Source organism: Crocodylus porosus, unplaced genomic scaffold (genome assembly GCF_001723895.1).
Source record: "Crocodylus porosus isolate Cpor-Errol unplaced genomic scaffold, CroPor_comp1, whole genome shotgun sequence".
In the NCBI taxonomy this organism is placed as follows: Eukaryota; Metazoa; Chordata; order Crocodylia; family Crocodylidae; genus Crocodylus; species Crocodylus porosus.
This window is the reverse complement of record NW_017728886.1, coordinates 197,039,824-197,058,698: the sequence shown is the minus strand read 5'-3', so window position 1 is coordinate 197,058,698 and position 18,875 is coordinate 197,039,824. Positions and strand designations below refer to the sequence as shown.

The 18,875-nt window shown below is 44.7% G+C and overlaps 1 protein-coding gene across 2 annotated transcripts in view; it reads right to left on the bottom strand.

Moving 5' to 3' along the window:
- LOC109318551 (chloride transport protein 6-like) overlaps nt 1-18,875 on the bottom strand; it is a 124,886-nt gene that overhangs the window by 80,215 nt on the left and 25,796 nt on the right. For both annotated transcript variants that reach the window (XM_019547878.1, XM_019547884.1), the window contains exons 8-11: nt 11,942-12,039; nt 5,646-5,749; nt 4,468-4,639; nt 1,735-1,906 (exon numbers count right to left, since the gene is read on the bottom strand). In XM_019547878.1, the coding sequence (XP_019403423.1) occupies nt 1,735-1,906; nt 4,468-4,639; nt 5,646-5,749; nt 11,942-12,039 (546 nt within the window). The remainder of the gene's footprint in view (nt 1-1,734; nt 1,907-4,467; nt 4,640-5,645; nt 5,750-11,941; nt 12,040-18,875) is intronic.

Here is an 18,875-nt window from a genome sequence, read left to right as displayed (position 1 = left end):
AAGTGGATTTTTACAGAGCCAGTGCAAGCAAATTCAGACCCAAGCCTGGCAAAGGCTTTAGATTAACGTTGTCTTGTAGTTTTCAGTAAACCCACTGCCTAGGGAATTAAGATACCTCCATTTCTTTCAAATCTCACAGCCTGTCTCATCAAACCCTCCATTTTCTGTACCGCCAGAAAGAGATGGTTAGCCAGGGATGCCTTGAGCAGGGGTCTAGACTAGATGATCTTATGACATCCCTTTCAGCCCTACTTTCCTATAATCCTATGCAAGATCCTTAATCTGACTTAAAAACAAGCAAAAAGGAGGCTTAGTGCCTAGGATTAAAAGGTAAGGGTGAGTGTTAAAATACCAATGAGGAAATGGGATTGGTAGGAATTTGGTAAGCAACTGTCTCTCATTTAATAATGCAATAAAAATACTTATATAAATAAAGCATTTTTCAACAGAAACAATCAAAAAAGTTTCTTTGCAGGTTATTCATGTAAAGCAGGCTATTTCTGGGTTAGTGTTAATAATCAGCCACTTCATAAAACGCTGCATGGTAGTGGGGAGAGAATGGAAATCATGGCTCAAACATTAAGGTAAAATCCCTGCAATTGCACAGAACATCATGAGATCCCTCAGACAAGAAAACCAAGGTAAACTGTATCTTGGTTTAAGGTCCAATCTGAAAGTTTCACGCAAGGAAACCTACAAAACTTGATCTAATCCATGGCCAAATCCAGCCTGCTGAGACCTCTGATTCAGCTCCCAGTGCTGCTCCTACATCTCATAGTTGACCCATGTGACACATTGAACCAGCCCCACACACAGATCCCAGGATGTATGCCACACATGGTGTAGGATTCATGCTGCATGCATTGCACTTTGCAGATGGTTCAGGATGCATGTGTTGCGTATCCTGGCTGAGCTGAGATCCATGGGTGGTCCATGGGCCCAATCCAGCCCATGGACTGGCCCTGCGCCAGTCGTCCAGCCTGTAGGACCAGATAAGTTTGACATGGCTGATCTAACTGGTAGGGAGGAAAGCTTGAGTGCCCCTTGCTGGATCCAGAACTGGGACACTTGCTTCACTTCATTTTGTCTGGGCTAAATTATAAACCAAGTTAATCTCATCTATTCCCCTCAATTTGCAACACAACTGCTCAGTCCTTAGGCTCAGATGCTGAAGTGAAGGTGGGCCAAGACTCCTCCAATTGTAATACTTGTCCAGTGAGCCTTTAAGACTCTTTGTTTGCTTTGTTTGAGGGAAGTACTGCTCACAATAAGACTGGTTTTGCTGGGGAAAAAAGTAGAGGAAAAAGAAATGAGAATCTAGCCACAAGAGAATCTCAGAGATACGGTTTCAAAAAGATGTAGCACAAAACCTCCCTTTACCACAGAAGCTAGGCACCCACTTCATGGGGGCAGAGGTGTTCAAACTTGTTAATCTCTCTTACAAATTTAATTGGAATGGAAGTCCTGGATTCTGCTTGCAGGTCACCAACATTTCTGGGACTTGTGCAACAAGAAGCTGATGCTCTGCTGTCTCTGAGTTGACATGTCAATTCCAAATTTGCATTTTACAAATTGCAAAAAAACCTCAAGCAAACCAACAATAAAGCAAACAACTAAGCCAAGAAGTCTTCTGATTGTAGTCCCATGTCTGTGAGGCACTAGTCTGTGGTTCAGCAGAAGCATTCAGGGGAGCCTGAAAGTTAACCAAATATCTGAGAACTTAAAAGCATTTACCATGATAACTGTGAGGGAGACTGTTAGTCTTGACACACCGCTTACAAAAGAGGCAGCTCCAATTGCAGCAAAGAGTCCTGGGTCAATCCATGCCCCATATCCATTAGTCTGAACACCAAAAATGGATACAAGGATCAGGCCAACTATCCTGCCGTATAAAGCTCCTGTGTACCTGCATACAAGACAAACAAAATGGAGGTGTAAATTTTGTCAGCTACATTGTTTTCCAGATCTTTTTCTTTCACTTTTCTTATCTAGTATTTCATTCTGCCAGCTCTACTTTTGTGAGAAAGTTCTGTCACCTTTGGTATAAGAACTTGCTTAATGCCAAACATTATATCTTTGAAGTACAAGACTGACTTATGGTGATTATCAAGTCTATTCCACTTAGGATGAAGGAGCTAAAATAATCAGAAAGAAGAGGAGTGCTACAACACAATATTTAATATGGGCTGAGCAAAAGTGGGGTTTAGAGGCATACAGTAAAGTCATAATAGCCATCAGACCATTTCAGACAATAACGTTATATATTTCTACTGTTCCAGCCTCAAATGTTTTTTAAATTGTAATCCTACCTCACAAGCATACTCCCGTAAAATAGGCAAGTATGATATTATATCCATTTTATACCTTAATAAACTAAAGTGAAGAACAGTCAAATTACTTATCCATGGTCACAGAGTGAATCAATGGTGAAGCCAAAAATGGAACACAGAGTCTTCAGTCCCAGTCCCTTGACTATACCAATAGACTACACCCACAGCATTAGAACAAGTTCTTAGTACAGACAGCCTTCTGAAAATGGGGAAATGGTCGAGTCACAGCAGTACACAATCCTTGTATAAGGAATTTGATTTAAAAATATATCGATTCAGGTTTTAAATAGGGGTCTTGGATTTGTACAATCATTTCTCTCTGTCAGCAGCAGTATTGTATTTTATGAACAGGGATGCAGGTTTTCCATTCACCATGGAAAAACCACAGTAAAAAGTTATTTTCTCTTTTTAAGGAGAAAAACAGATTTTCTCTTTTCAAAGAGAAAAACATGAGAAATGGCAAGTTTCCCCTTGTAGGCTGGCCAGGGTGGAGGCAGAGCAGGCTGGTGGCTGTGGGCTCGGGGATACCCATCACTACTGCCCTCCCCAGCCCAGTGGGTGGGACTTGGCACAGCAAGGCAGAGTGGTGTGGGGTAGGGAGGCTCAGTGCTGCTGCCAGGAGTCCCACACTGCCATGGCAAGGCAATCCCTGCCCATCTGGCAGCAGCAGGTGTGGTGATGCACAGCTGCGCCCCCCACTACTGCTGGGTGGGCAACAGGCACCTCTCCATGGTGGCATGAAGCTCCCGGGGGCAGCACATCTCCTTGCTCTGCTCTACCACACACTGTGTCCCACCCACTGGGCCACAGAAGTGCCAGGGAGAGGGCAGCAGGGTGGACAGCCCAAAGCCCATAGCCATCACCCCACATCCACCCCTATGGGCTCCACTCCAGCCGCACTGCCCATGGGGGAGCTGGGCTCCATGCTCCACTCAGGCTGCAGCAGCTGCTGTCTTCCACAGGTGGCAGCCGGGGCTTGGGCGCTACAGGCTCCTGTCCCTGGCCCCTTAGCCCTGACATCTGGGAGCCCCCTATGACAGGACTGGCAGGGCAGAAGGCTGCAAGTCATGAGTGAGGGGCACTGGCAGGGCTGTGGGGGCTGTGGGTGGGGAATGAGGAGCACCGATAGTGATTGATTACTGAGATTGAGGCATTGGTAGGCTTTCACATTGCTTTAAAATTAAAAATATACCAATAAAACATGGTGTTCAACTGATATATATACACACACACACCTCTATATATAGCAGTTTTTCATTTTAACCAAGGAAAATGCAGATTTGGGGTTTTTTAAAATCAAAGAATTTGTGATTTTTAAACAGAAAACTAAAATCTCTGCTTATGAAGCTGGAAATATTTCGAAAGCATCATCATATCTCCGCATTACCAAATTATTCTTCATTGACCAATTTTTTCATAGACTTAAGCAATTATTTCATTTTATTGATATACGTTGTCCGTTTATATTAGGGTATAACAATCTGATTACCAGTTCACAAGCACAATTAATGGCTGTTAGAAATATAAATTGCCCAATACTTTATCATCTATTTTTCACCCATTACTTTCCAGTAAATAATAATTTAGACAGTTTTGAAATTCCTTCAGTACCTAAGTGGAACCCATTCTCCACCCATATCATCAGTGCACTCTGACTATATTCTTGTTCAGACTCCCACCATTTGTGCAAGGCTTTAGCAATAGTACCAGAGCAAATAACTCACTAAAGACACTGGTCTGATCCAAAAACCTAAGCTCCAAATGCAAGCTTCCCCAAAGGTAAAGACTTTATGGACATTATGGACTTGAGATTCAAATGCAAAGCCTGATCTGAATCTATGCTTCTCCAGTTATAGAGCTGGAGCCAGCTGTGAAGGCTTGCTGTTGATCCCAGAACTATTCCAAATGTCAGGGTTCCTTAGTACAGGGTCTATCCCCAGATGCATGCAGATGGTTTTACAACCGAACCTCTTCTTTTCAACCAGATTTGTACAAAGACATCCAGTTCTAGATGACTAACCCACTGAAAGCAAGTAGAGAATTGTTATTGGCACCCTTCTGCTCACAATTCAGATTACTGATTCACCCGTATAGGCTTTTTGTATGTAAAATATAAATATAGATGTGCAATGCTTACAGCATGGGTATGACCAAGCCACTAGCAACAGCAGAACCTGCAGTCCAGCAGGAGAGAAGGAAATAAAACACCACAGCTGTGAAGAGAGAGGTGTATCCAAACTCTTCATGAGTCCCACGTCTGAACAGGTACGTGATTCCTCTCCTCCCATTCTCAGCTAGGAGTGCAGCAGCTTCAAAGGAAACAAAAACAAAAAAAAGGAGGGAGAGTGCTCACCATATTAAGTAGATACTCATTGTAACAGTTCTTATATCTTCCAGTCTCAAATCAAGACTGAATAAGGTTCGTGCTGGTCCACGTACATCAAGGAAATGAGGCCTGTTTGGATTTTCAGTCTGAAATCTGTGTTCTTTTCTTTTAGCTCAATGGTGCTCAACCTGTTTCTTTGGCAGTGCCCAGTCCTTCCGTGGGCTATATCCAGCCAGTAGACCCAATCCAGTGTTCAAAAAAGGTGCAGCAGGGCCCCATCCAGCTATATGGGGGAGGGCCAGGGGTGGTAGGGGGCAGCCCAGATCCAATCCAGCCACGTGGGGGAAGGGAGGTTGTCATGGCCACAAACCAGACCTGTGGAGTGGGGGGGTAAGGAAGGGGGGCCACAAACCAGCCCTGGCACTGACCTGGCTGAGTGGAGGGAAGCTCTACTCAGCCAGCTCCACAGGTAGAAGGGGGGTGGCCTAGGTGCATAGAGCAAAGTGGGTGTAACCCAGCCCCAATCCAGCCATGCGGGGGGGCTGCTGCTCAACATCGCTTCACGGGGCTTTGGATTTTGGCAGCAGGGAAGGGTAGCAGTATTCACTGCCACTGCTCTCCTGCTGCTAAATTTCCCTGACCCACAAGGACTCTTGCAGGCCAGCTTCCAAGACTCCACAGGCTGCATTCGGCCTGCTTGAACACCCCTATTTTAGCTAATGTAAATAAAGAGAAACAAAAGCCATTTAGGCAAGGAAAATGAACGTCTTGACTTCTCCCTTTATTAATTTTTCAGACAAGCTTTCTTTTCCCCTCATCAAAAGTATAATTCACAAACTTCTCAACACAGTTTAAATGGGGGACTTGGTTCTCCTCACATCCCTGGGGAGGGAAACACGTATTATAGCTAGCTAAAGATGTTTGGAGACCAAATCAAATTATATAAAAACAATTTATTCCTAGGCCCTATTCAGTACACTTTTCCTTACCTTGGTTAAAAGTTTGATTGTAATATTTGACTCCATCTGGCCCAATCCATGGTGTGGCAGGTGTACAAGTATATTCTGCAATTTCCTTCTTGAATTGTTTTGTGCTTAAAAATTACAGAAATAAATAAAATAGTTATTATTAAATAATTCTTAATTCAGAATTTTTTTTCTCATTATGCTTGATGAAGGAATAGTGTAATGAATAGCATAATGAAGTTAGGACATGTTCCAATAAAGTTACATTCATTTTTACTTGGATCTTAAACTGAATAATATAGCTCTAGCCTCTTATCATATTAGTAAAACATCTTGCTTACTTTTTACCTGGAGAAAACTGTAATGTTGTGTTATATGTGATGTTGCAGCATACCACCTGCACCCTTCTTTTCAAAATCCTAGATCCTCCCATGTTTACAGCCATGGATAGCTCCCAAAATGTATTCTTTCATTTATCCTCTTCTTGGCCCAATCCAATTTTGATTAAGATTAGAACTTAATTTATTAGCAGTTATGGTCTGCTGCATCATTTTCTACTACTGAAAAGCTACATTTACAAAATTAAAGGATTAAGCGTTTCACTTCCCAATGCTAGAAAAAAGAAAGTTCTACTAAAAAAAAATCCAGTGCCCCGACTAGTCATGATAGCTTCCATATAGCAGGGAAGCATTATTGTAGCTCTGTAAAATATCACCAAACCAAATTGTTCTTAACAGGTATTTCTGCATGTAAGTATAAATCACTAGTGTCCCAAGACTCAAGAGATGTGTGCATTAGGTTTTTTTTCTGTGCAGAGAAGAGAAAAGACACATGCACCTCATGGTGACAAGTGTTTTAAGATTAAAAAACTTCTAACCAATAGAATGCGTCCTAGCAGGATACACATCACCTCCTTTGCATGTAACATTACTTCATGGAAAATCCTCAAATGATTGCAACCCATACTAAAAGAAGACCCCATTCTTAAAGATACCTTTTCAAATAGACCACCCATCCTAGCCTTTAAACAAGTACCAAACCTTGCTAACCTCATCACCAGAAGCAAACTCCCTGTGACCTAAATTATACCCAATGGATCCAGACCATGCCAGGACAAGAAATGCAAAACCTGCCAACATATCTCCACCATCCCCACAATAAATACACCCCACAACAGAACCATCACCATTCCCGGATCCTACACCTGCAGCTCCAGAAATGCAATACATCTCATCCAGTGCACCAAATGCCCTGATGGAAAATATGTAGGAGAAACCAAACAACTGTGCACCAGAACAAGTCAACAGGCCTGGATGAACTTCACCCAAGGGTGCTGAAGGAACTGGCCAGTGTCATAGCAGAGCCACTGGCACAGCTGCTTGATCACTCAGGTCAGGTCCCACAGGACTGGAAAAGGGTCAATGTGGTCTCTATTTTCAAGAAGGGGAGGAAGGAGGATCCAGATAATTATAGGCCGGTTCATCTCATCTCTATCTTTGGAAAACCTTTGAAAAAATTATCAAGGATCACATCTATAGGAGCCCAGCAGGAAAAATACTGCTGAAGGGCAACCAGCATGGGTTCATAGCAGGTAGATCCTGCCTGACTAACCTTGTTTCTTTTTATGACCAGGTCAAAATGGTTAGATGCAGGAGTCGAGGTAGATATCATCTACTGGGATTTTAAGAAGGCCTTCAATACAGTATCTCCTCCTATTCTCATATACAAACTAAGCAGCTGTGACATGGATGATTACACAATCAGGTGGGTGGCAAATTGGCTTAAGGGTCGCACCCAAAGAGTGGTGGTGGATGGATCGGTATCAACCTGGAAAGATGTGGGCAGTGAGGTTCCCCAGGTCTTGGTTCTTGGACCTGTGCTATTCAATGTCTTCATCAGCGACTTAGATGAGAGCATACAGAGCACTCTGTCCAAATTCATGGATGACATGATATTATGGGGCAAAGTTAACATGCTAGTGGGAAGGGATCAAATCCAGACAGACCTAGACAGGTTGGAAAAGTGGGCAGAAAAGAATAGGATGCAGTTCAACAAAGACAAGTACAAAGTGCTGTATCTAGGGAGAAGGAATCACCAGCATGCCTATAGGCTAGGGGATGACCTTCTCAGCAGCACAGCAGCAGAAAGGATCTCAGAGTGAAAGCTGACTCCAAGATGAATATGAGCCATCAATGTGATGAATCAGTAATCAGTAAAGCTAACCACACTCTATCATGCATTAGAATCCAGGGAAGTGATACTTCACCCTTATGTGGCAATGGTCAGGCTGCAGTTGGAGTATTGCATCCAGTTCTGGGTGCCACACTTCAAGAGGGATGTGGATAACCTTGAGAGGGTCCAAAGGAGGGCCACTCATATGGTTAGGGGCCTGCAGGTAAGACCCTATGAGGACAGACTGTGGGACCTGAACCTGTTCAGCCTCCACAAGAGAAGGCTGAAAGGGGATCTTCTGGCCATTTACAAATTCATCCCAGGGAGGGGGGAATAGGACATACTCTGTTTACCAGGGTACCCTTTGGAATAACCAGGAACAATGGCCACAAACTGACAAATCTCTCATTCCGTGGAGTCTCAGACCAGCAGAGACTCCCTATGCCTGATGAAAGGTGACTGCTCCCAAAAGCTTGCCAAGAACTTTTTTCCAACTACCCAGTTGATCTAATAAAAGATTACATCTAACCAAAGAACACTACCCCATGTACACTCTTCCTTTGTCTTTGGATAATACCCACCATAGTACAAGTAATGATAATATAAACCCCCTTTCTTCCAGCTACACAGGAAATTGGTGCTTGCTGGCTCGCCCAGTCCCTGCCCACAAATCCAAAGGACGATGAAACACATCAAGGTTCTAGTTAACATCCAATCAAAGATAATTTCTTACCTATTTAACAGATTTAAAAAAAAGCTTGCCACATTCCTAACTGAAATAGATGAGTTCAAAAAGTTGCTTGTATACCAAGCCTGTTAGGGTAAAATACATGAAAGGAAAGGATTGGAAAATAATTCTTGCCTACCCCCACATAAATGGAGGAAGAAAGTAAAGGCACAAAGTAGTTAAAGCATATCATCGTAGCTCCATGGGCATGAATCTGAAGCCTCAATCCAGACTTGTGCCAATGGCCACCCTCTATAGACCCTGCTGCAAATTGGCACATTTTCATTCAGGCTACACTGGTACCAGGTCAGACTTGTCTGGATGCAATGCTGACCATATCCTTCTCTTGTGTGCAACTGGCTCCAAAATGGTATGCCTATGGCCCAACTCAACAGGGTTCTCTCTCTCCTGCTAGAGCAGTGGTGCTCAACCTTTTTATCTGGTGGCCCAGATGAAAAAAGTGGTGGGTCCTTCCGTGGGCTGGATACAGCCAGTGGACCCAGTCCAGAGCCCAGGGTGAGCACAGCAGGGCCCCAGCAACACAGAGGGAGGTGAGGGGAAGCCCGGCCCTGATCCAGCCATGCACGGGAAAGAAGCTGAGCACAGTCCCAACCTGGCCCTCCCGGGGGGAAAGGAGGCATGACCCAGCCCTGATTCAGCCCCACAGGGCAAGGGAGCACGGCCTGTCTCCACAAGAGAAAGGGGGACTGCCTCAGCCCCAGCCTGGCCAGGTGCGGGGGGGGGGAGGGGAGAGCATGGACCAGCCCCATGGGAGGGGAGTAAGAAGGCAGCACTGGGTAACGTGGGACCCCTACCGGATAGGTTTGGCAATCTGGTGATTGTGCCGAATGAAAAATCTCACCTCTTTAATGAATTCTTTGCCTCCATATTCCTGAACGGGGACCGGGACATCTCCCCCACTAGAATTGCAGACAGACCCAGGGGAGGCAGTGCCATGTCTAGGGTCAGGTATAACCTAGTCAGGGAACTTTTGGAGGAGCTGGATGCATTTAAATCAGTAGATCCAGATGCTCTTCACCCAAGGTGCTGAGGGAATTGGCAGGGGTCATACCGGGGTCCCTGGCACAGCTCTATGAGCACTCGTGGGGCGCTGGCCAGGTACCAGAGGATTGGAAAAGGGCCAACATGGTCCCCATTTACAAGAAGGGGAGAAAGGAGGACCCTGGCAATTATAGGCCAGTTAGTCTCACCTCGGTCCTTGGGAAGACCTTTGAGAAAATTATCAGGGAGTATATCTGCAGGGCCCAGCAGGCGAGGTAATGCTCGGGGGCAACCAACGTGGGTTCGTTGAAGGCAGGTCCTGCCCAACTAATCTGGTTTCTTTTTATGATCAGGTCACAAAGTCCCTGGACGAGGGTGTTGGGGTGGATGTCGCCTTCCTAGACTTTAAGAAAGCCTTTAACATGGTTTCCCATCACATTTTCTTAAAAAAAAACTTGGTGACTGCAGCATGGATGCCTGCACAGTCAGATGGGTGGCAAATTGGCTAGATGGCCACACCCAGAGAGTGGTGGTGGACGGGTCATATTTGACCTGGAGGGATGTGGACAGTGGAGTCCCCCAAGGCTCGGTCCTGGGGCCTGTACTGTTCAACATCTTTGTCAGCAATCTAGATGTGGGTGTGGAAAGCACGCTGTCCAAATTCACTGACGACACCAAGTTGTGGGGCAAGGTGAGCACTCTGGAGGGGAGGGACAGAATCCAGCTAGATCTAGACAAATTAAAGAGGTGGGCGGATGAGAATAGGATGGAATTCAACACAGACAAGTGCAAGGTGCTGCATCTAGGGAGAAAGAACCATCAACACACCTATAGGCTGGGGAACTCCCTCCTTGTCAACACGGTGGCAGAAAGGGATCTTGGAGTCATTGTTGACTCCAGGATGAACATGAGCTGCCAATGCGAAGAAGTGGTCAGTAAGGCTAACCACACCTTGTCGTGCATCTAGAGATGCATCACAAGCAGGACCAGGGAGGTGATCCTTCCCCTCTATGTGGCATTGGTCAGGCCACAGTTGGAGTACTGCGTCCAGTTCCGCACACCGCACTTCAAGAGGGAAGTGGCTAGCATGGAGAGGGTCCAGAGGAGGGCCACTCGTATGGTCGAGAGGCAGCTGGGCAGGCCCTACAAAGAGAGGCTAGAAGGCCTGAACCTATTCAGTCTCCACAAGAGAAAGCTTAGAGGGGATCTGGTGGCCATTTACAAACTCACCAGGAGTGACCAGCAGGAACTGGGGGAGGCTCTGTTCCCCCCAGCATGGTTACTAGGAATAACAGCCACAAATTGTTAGACAGAAGGTTCAGGCTGGACATCAGGAGACATTACAGTTAGGGCTGCCAGGCTCTGGAATAGGCTCCCAAGTGAGGTGGTACTCTCTCCTACTTTGGAGGTCTTCAAGAGCAGGCTGGACAGATATTTGACAGGGGTAATATAACCCTGGCACCTGTTCCTGCCCGGGCCAAGGGGTCAGACCTGATGATCCATTTAGGTCCTTTCAGACCCTAAGCACTATGTTACTATGAAATAACTGAACTAAAAACAGTTAGGCTCTAACTTGGATCAGCCTGACTATTTTGACTCAGAGGCAGAAAACATAAAACTGTCATGGTTTCAGATGCTTTTTCTATATAATGCTTAAGCAAAAACAACTTTGTTTTGAAAAAATAACACTTTGTAAGCAGGTAGCTCATAAAATGCAAAAAGGACATTGGGGTAAGGAAAGAGGCTTTTCCTTATAAATATCCAAATCACTGGGATAAGTTTGCCAAACCTTGATATTAAGTAGGTGATACAAATTACTATGTTTTTTTAAAGAAAATTGAAAAACGTATTACAGCATAAAGCACTTATTTATGTAACATATAAAACATGATGATCTACAACTTGCAGTATATAAAGTCTGCATTTTATTATACTTTCATAAGTTATTCCAATACTATTGTCATAGGAGGCAAGTAAGTTTTCATACTGTATTACCTGAAGGTAATACAACCATTTCCTAATAGTACTATATGCACTATCTCTGACTGGTTATATATATTTGTAATGAGTGAAACCAACTGTCTTGTAATTTAAAATCTGAACTTTTTTTGTCTGAATTCCAGTGTTTCTTCACAAGATGCTACTCAGAGGGAGGAGGTGCAAGAGAGAGAGATTTGGAGTATGAAACAGGATCAAATAGGCTTTCACCAACTATGTCATATAGCAATAAGAATGCACATGTATTCGATTGCAGTCACTGCATGCCTAAGTACCACCCATTTGAAAAGTTTAAATAGACAAGAACCATTATCCATTTTGAACATTCAAATCTGATGAGATTATTTGATGTTCATAAAGATGTTCTTAGAAGATAATGGATACTATTAGCCTTTTACTTAAAAACACATGGGCCACTTACATTTCTGTATTGTTTTTCAGCTGAGATGTTCTCAGAGTCCTAACTGGAGTGCAAGGAAAGAAGTACGGCAAATAGACTGTAATGGTGACTGTACATACCTGCAGGTATAAAATAAAATGAATAAAAAAATTTTTTTTAAATTAGCAAGTGAGATAGAAACATATAGGAAGAAAATGCGAAGGATCCAGACCCACCAACATCAGCAGCTATCACAAGAAAATGGTTGTGCAGCATGTACCCAACAGACCCTAAGTGATCATCCTTTTCCAAAAACAGTCATTTAGCCCTCAATTCTGTAAGACACTCCATACAGGCAGGTCCCTATGTCTACACTGAGCTTCAGTGAAGTCAATGGAAGTCTACTGACAAGGAGCTCTTTCAAGATTGAAAGCTGTAGACTCTACATTGCACATGGTAGAAACCTAGGTTCCATGTACTTTTGGGTAAGCACCTATCACCCTTGTGGACACTGAAAATTATATCTTGTGCTTAAAAATCTAACTACATCCAATTAATGACTAGTTATTTGTAGATATTTTTAAGGACTCATCATAATATCCAAATATCTATGGCTAAGTACAGGTGTTCAAAAAGCCCAAGGCAGAAGCACTCCAAGTATCGTGCTTTACTCTAGTATTCTAGATTAGGTCAGGAGCAAGCAGAACAGACATTTGCTGTTCAGTAAGGGGCGCTCACAGCCTGCCTGCACTGCTTGAAGCCAGCAGGCTGGGGGCACTCCTGCACACCTCCCAAGAGGCTGCCAGAGAATGCCAAGCCCAGCAGTGCAGTTGTCCACCCCAATTAACCAATGCAGCCACTCTCTTCAGCCCCACGCCCCTGCCAGCTGGCTGCTGTCAGCACCAGTGGCTGAAGGTGGTAAGAGGGGAGGAAAGGAGACCCCTGCTATGTGGACCCCTCACCACCAGGTCTTCAAGGGAGCTGGGTTGTGCCTGCCCAACCACACAGGGAAGAGACAGAGCCTTTTCTGTCTCCTCTCTGTGACAGCCTGGGGGTGACACTGAGCTGCATGAGCACCAGACAAGGCTAGCAGGTCACCCAGGAAGGGGTCTCTGGGATGCTGGCAGAATGCAACCTACCATGACTCACAATGGGATGTACTAGAGAAGTTCAATAAAGTGCTCTTACCTAAAATGCTTTAGCCTGATTCCACATCAACCCAGGGTTAACTTAGAGCAGGATCCACCATTTTTAAAGCACTCTCTGTATCATCTTTGTGATACATCTGTGTATTCAATACAATATACCTTTCAACCATCTCTTCTGAATAGATTTATCATGAAGGTGGCAAGGTGGAGACTTCTGAAAGGTTTGAAAGGGATATTGTTCAGATGCTCAGTGGCAGAAGATTCTTAGCACTGACAGATTATATGGGTAGAGATTACATTTAAAAAAGCATTATTATCCTGCCTAAATGAGAAGCCAAACCATCAGTATTCCCTTTTGATGTTAGTATTTTGGGGAGAGTATTAGAGATAATACTTGTTTAAAACATGCAAAGTGTAGAAATCAGTAGTGTGCATAGATTCCAGCTACAAAAAGAGACTCAATTACAATCTCATTCCAAATTGCCCCCAAGCCCAAGTATGCTTGGGCTTTGACTTTTGGTCTAGAAATTTTTATCTCTCTAGCCAAATGAAGGTGAAAAAAAAATCACTCTAACAAAACAGAGAGTGTATTAAAAATGTGATCCTTCCTAAACCAGTGCCTAGATATATATTAATGAATTACCGGACCATTATAAGCATCTTTTCAGGCATAAGCAACATATCCATGCACACTGTGGAGAGTTATAAAACCAGTTAAAGTACTTTTATGGAAACATTGAAGCCGAGATGCAACTTTTTATCTGCAGTTGTAGCTAATTGTCTTGCAAGCATAGATCTCAGCTCCTTTGTGTGCCTATATCTTAAATGTTAGAAGTTTCTGGGAAGGGCCTTCTACGAGAGGCAATTCTGGGCAGGGAGTGGTTTGATTGTTACAAACCCTAGGTCAGGTCCTGTTTTTGCATAATATAAAATAATGATAGTTCAGATCAAAGTCACTCTTTAGCTCAACTCCCAAAGTTTGAAGATGGGTGGGAAAACTGGATGGATTGGCAGTTGCAGTTGTAACCCATCTCCACAGCTAAATTAAGCTTGAAAAAAATAATCCTCTTAAGTAACTATTAGGAGTTCTGATAAATTAAAGCTATATCTATATATATAGTCTGAAATTGTTTGCCCAGCTGAGGGAAATTCCAAGGTTTTAGAACCTGACCATTTGTCATCCTGATAAGGAATAGGAAAAGAAAGCCATATCTGCTAGGTCCTTGGCAACACTATCCACATTGTGATTTCCTCAACCACGGAAAAGTGAAAAATTGTGGAGAAGCAAATAAAGGTCAAAGGTCAGAAAAGTGCTTATAAAGACAGACATCTCTATTCTAACAACTGCGATTAGAAAATCAGTTCTAATTAGAAAGTAGGTACTCAATGTTATCTTGTGGGTGTGGAAGACACCACAATAGTTTCCTTCCACATTTAAATGTAGACCTGTTTACACAAGGTTATTTTGGGTTAAAAACACAGTGATACAATGTCTTTTATCAATTAAAAAAAATGCATCATATTAAAACATTACCTCCTGCCTCATTTTTTTTTTTGCCAGAGCATGAGACAGGGACTGTGACCTAAGCAGAACCTTTTAGATACAAGAGAAAGGAAAGATGTTCTGAATAAAAGTCCCTGTCACTCAGTACATTTTTTACATTAAGGGTTGTTGGTTGTAGCCGCGTTGGTCCAAAGACACAGGCAAACAAGGTTCTTTGGGTAGATGTGATATATTTTATTAGACCAACTAAATAGTTGGGAAAACTGTCCTTTGCAAGCTTTTGGGCACAAACACCCTTCTTCAGGCATCGGAAGAGTTTGCTGGTGTAATTTGTGTTCTCCTGGGTAGAACAGAAGCCAATATGTAAAATGCAGGTCTGCAAAAACACAAATGCGTGGCAGTGAAGATCAGACGAAATGGGGGACAATAGGTGTGAGACTAGTAGCTGAGGGAGGGAAGGGAAGGAGCGTTGCCATGGTGATAGAAAGTAGCTGGTAAAACGTAGACAGGCTACCTCGTGTTATCATAGATTTCATAGACTTTAGGGCTGGAAGGGACCTCACAAGATGATCAGATCCAGCCCCCTGCCCAAAGGGCAGGCAGTCAAGAGTCAAATGATCCCAGCAAGATGCACATCCAAGTGTTTTTTAAAGGAATCCAGGGTAGGTGCCTGCACCACCTCTGGGGGACTCTATTCCAGGCCCTGGGAACTCAGACAATAAAGAAGTTTTTCCCTTATGTCCATCCTAAAACAGTGCCACCATGACAGTGGGAACACAGCAGGGGTGCCATCATGGCAGTCCTCTACCACCTCCAAGGCACAGGGCCATGGCTGGTGGGGGCAGGCCAGCAGTGGCAACATGGGGTGCTGGCAGAGGGGGACAGAGGAACAATCTTCCCCTGCTCCTGGGAGGTGACAGCAGCTTGGGGTGGTAGGTGGCAGCTCTACCCTCGCCCATACCCAGCCCATCATTCTTGATGGGCAATTGGCTGGTATATCTATAAAAAATAGGCTTATTCTGTCTGCCTGGAGCTCTTTGATTGGTTGTCTAGATTCAGCCACACACACACTGGTAGTTGCTATTACAAGTCTTTCATATAAAAGAGAAAACTAGACCTTTCCAAGTGCCTGGGAAATTGCTTATAATTAGAAAGATCTGGCTTAGAAGTGTTAAAATAATAGTTGTTACAACCCTGAACAGCTAGGAACAAAGTTCCTTTGGAAAATGTGTAGTTTACACTGGAATAATAAAAGGCACACATGACAGTAGTATGCTTTGTATTAGATCAGGGCTGTCCAGCTTCTAAGCCCCTGGGGGCATGACACGTGGGCTGCACCAGGGGAGCCACAGAACACTGGGCTGCACAGACACCCACTCTCCCCACTGCAATGTGCACACTTGCAGGCACTCTGCCCCCGCAGCTCCTCCCTGCAGTGCCAGTCCTCCTAACCCCACCACACATGACCCTGACTCTCTGACCCTCAGCTCCCTGCGCTGCATCACACTGCCCCACCCTCTGCAGTGAGGGTAGGATGCGACAGCTGGAAGAGTGACAGGGAGTCTGCAGACTCCAGCTGCTGCACCCAGTTAGGGCCAGGGTGATTGGGGAGAGGGCAGGAAGCAGCAGCAGCTAGGTGAGACCCTAATTTAATACCTCAAGGGCCATCAGTTGTACAGCCCTGTATTTGATTATAAACTGTACAGCTCTCAGTTTTTCATGATGATGTTCAGTACCAACACAATGAGGTTCTGGTTTTGGTTCTGCTTGGGACCTCAGGACACTAATAGAACACTATTAAAAAATAACAACATACAACAGAACTTGGATCATTCATATTTGGGTGGATTGCAGTAGATTGCCAAATTACAGATTAGCTCTGCAGCTGTTTGCTTTAGCTTTTGCATCAAAGGGCATCACTTCTCTAATTATCAGTAGTCCCACAGAGCTGACCAGAGGAGTGGTGCCCTTCAAAATTAAAGCTGCAACAAACCGTGTGAGCATTGAAGCAATCATACACAGCTGCTTGATGTCCCAGGTTACTTCTCAAACCCCCACTATGGTTTTTCTTCCCAAAACCCACCTTGGGAAGAAAAACCCACCGCATCCTGGTAGGCTCGGCAGTGCTACACTGGCTAGCACTACAGATGAGAGGGTGCAGAGGAAAGCCACATGCATGATCAAGGGTCAAGAAAACAGACCTTATGATGAGAGGCTGAGAGCCATGAGACTCTTCAGCCTGGAAAACCACAGGCTCAGGGGTGATCTGGTGGCAACCTATAAGTTTATCAGGGGTGTTCACCAGGATCTGGGGGAACATCTGTTTACCAGTGCACCCCAAGGGATGACAAAGTCGAACAATCACAAACTCCTCCATGACCATTTCAGGTTGGACATTAGGAAGAATTTCTTTACTGTCTGAGCCCCCAAGGTTTGGAATAGACTGCTGCTGGAGGTGGTTCAAGCACCTATTTTGAACACCTTCAGGAGACAATTGGATGCTTAACTTGCTGGAATCCTATGATCCCTGCTGACTTCCTGCCCCTGGGGTAGGGGATTGGACTCGAAGATCTTCTGAGGTCCCCTTCCAGCCCTAATGTCTATGAAATCTATCCCAGGGGAGCAAAGGAACCTAACCCTAAAAAGTAACTGGGTTCTCTAGGTACACCAGACATGGGGCTGGACAATAAAAATGATAAAATATTTGGTTGGAATGAAAGAATGAAACCCAGTTTCCTAGCAACATTATGTAGATTGTCAAGGATAGAAGCTGTATTCCCCAAGGTGCTCAAATTCAGCAGTCATTGAATAAACAATACCGGAATTTGAAAAAAATTATATCCTGCTCCCATAGGATATTACTCTTTTAGCCAAGTCATCGTTGCACAGAACTGAACTGTTTCTATAAGTAAATTCATAAAGGATCCTTTCCTTTAATATTGTTCCACTCAAGGAGTTGAGCTCTGGGATAAAAGCAGGATGAAGTTGATAAGCAAACAATAAGACTGGATATAAAGAGATGTAAGAAACAGAGGTTTCCACACCTCAGTTTTCAAATACTAAAAAAATGTGTTAGTCATCTTGCAGAGAAATTAGAAATGTAACTCAGGGGTACTCAACCTCTGGCCTGTGAATCCTTGGAAACTGGTCCACAGGACTCCCCATGAGTCAAGAAATTTGGCAGCAGGGGAGCAGTGGAAGTTAATATTGCCATTCCTCCCTGTCATCAAAACCCCAAGCCCTGTGGGGTGGGGCAGAGCCAGACCACAATCCTCCCCCTACACAGCCAAATAGGCTAAGTACAGACAGTGAAAAAACCCAAGGCTGAATCAATTCAGTCTTTGCAGGTTAATCTAAAACGCAGAGACTAAACTGACTAACAGGTGAGCAGACATTTACTTTTTGCAGCCACAGGCCTGCAGTGACTCAGGCCAGGAGCTGGGAGGAACTAGAGAATGGCTCTCTGGCACAGCCAGCATGAGCTGTGTTTGCTTCCGCTTTCTGCTGCCCCCATGGTCTCTGGGATTTGCAGTCCAGAATCACAGTAGGAAGACTCTGCAGAGTTGCTCATCACTTCTTGCTTCCAGGTGCCTCTGGGATTTGTATCCATAGTCACAGCCAGCAGTATGTTTGGCAGGGCAGGACAGGGCAAGGGAGCTCTGTACTCAGGGAAAGGGGGCTTTAACCCTCACTCCCTGTCCCCCTCCCCCAGCCCTTCTCTGCTGGAGCAGACAGCATAGCACAGCCCAGGGCTGGAAAGCATGCTCAGGGACTATGATTTAACTTGAACCAGGAAGAGGTCTGGGACAGAAGCTTCATAAACTGGTTTGACCCAAATCAGTTAAGTCTGACACTACATTCAACCAGGTTCATCTTAAACCAGCTTCAGTCATTTTGAAACTGGTTTATGTGCACTGAACTTCTGTTCTGTTACAGGTTTAAACCAGTTTCTGGTCACTTAAACCAGTTTATGTGCAACTTCTGACCCTATCCATAGGGGCTGGGCCATACCCCTTTCCTTCCCTGTGGCTAGGCTGTACCCCTTTCTCCTTGTGAAAGCAGACCATGCCCCTTCCCCAGGGCTGCTGGTTCAGAGCTAGCCCACACTCCTTCCCTCTGCGCAACTGTCTACACATCCTTTCCTTGTGCAACTGGTTCTGGGCTGAGCCACACCCTCTTCTGCCCCCCTGCCCAGCCAGGTTGGTGCTAGGGCATCCTCCTTTCCTCTTGTGGGGATGGGTCATGCCCCCTCCCCCCATGGGGCTGGATTGGGGCCAAGTCATGCCCCCTACCGCCCTTCCCATGGGGGTGGGTTGGGGCCATG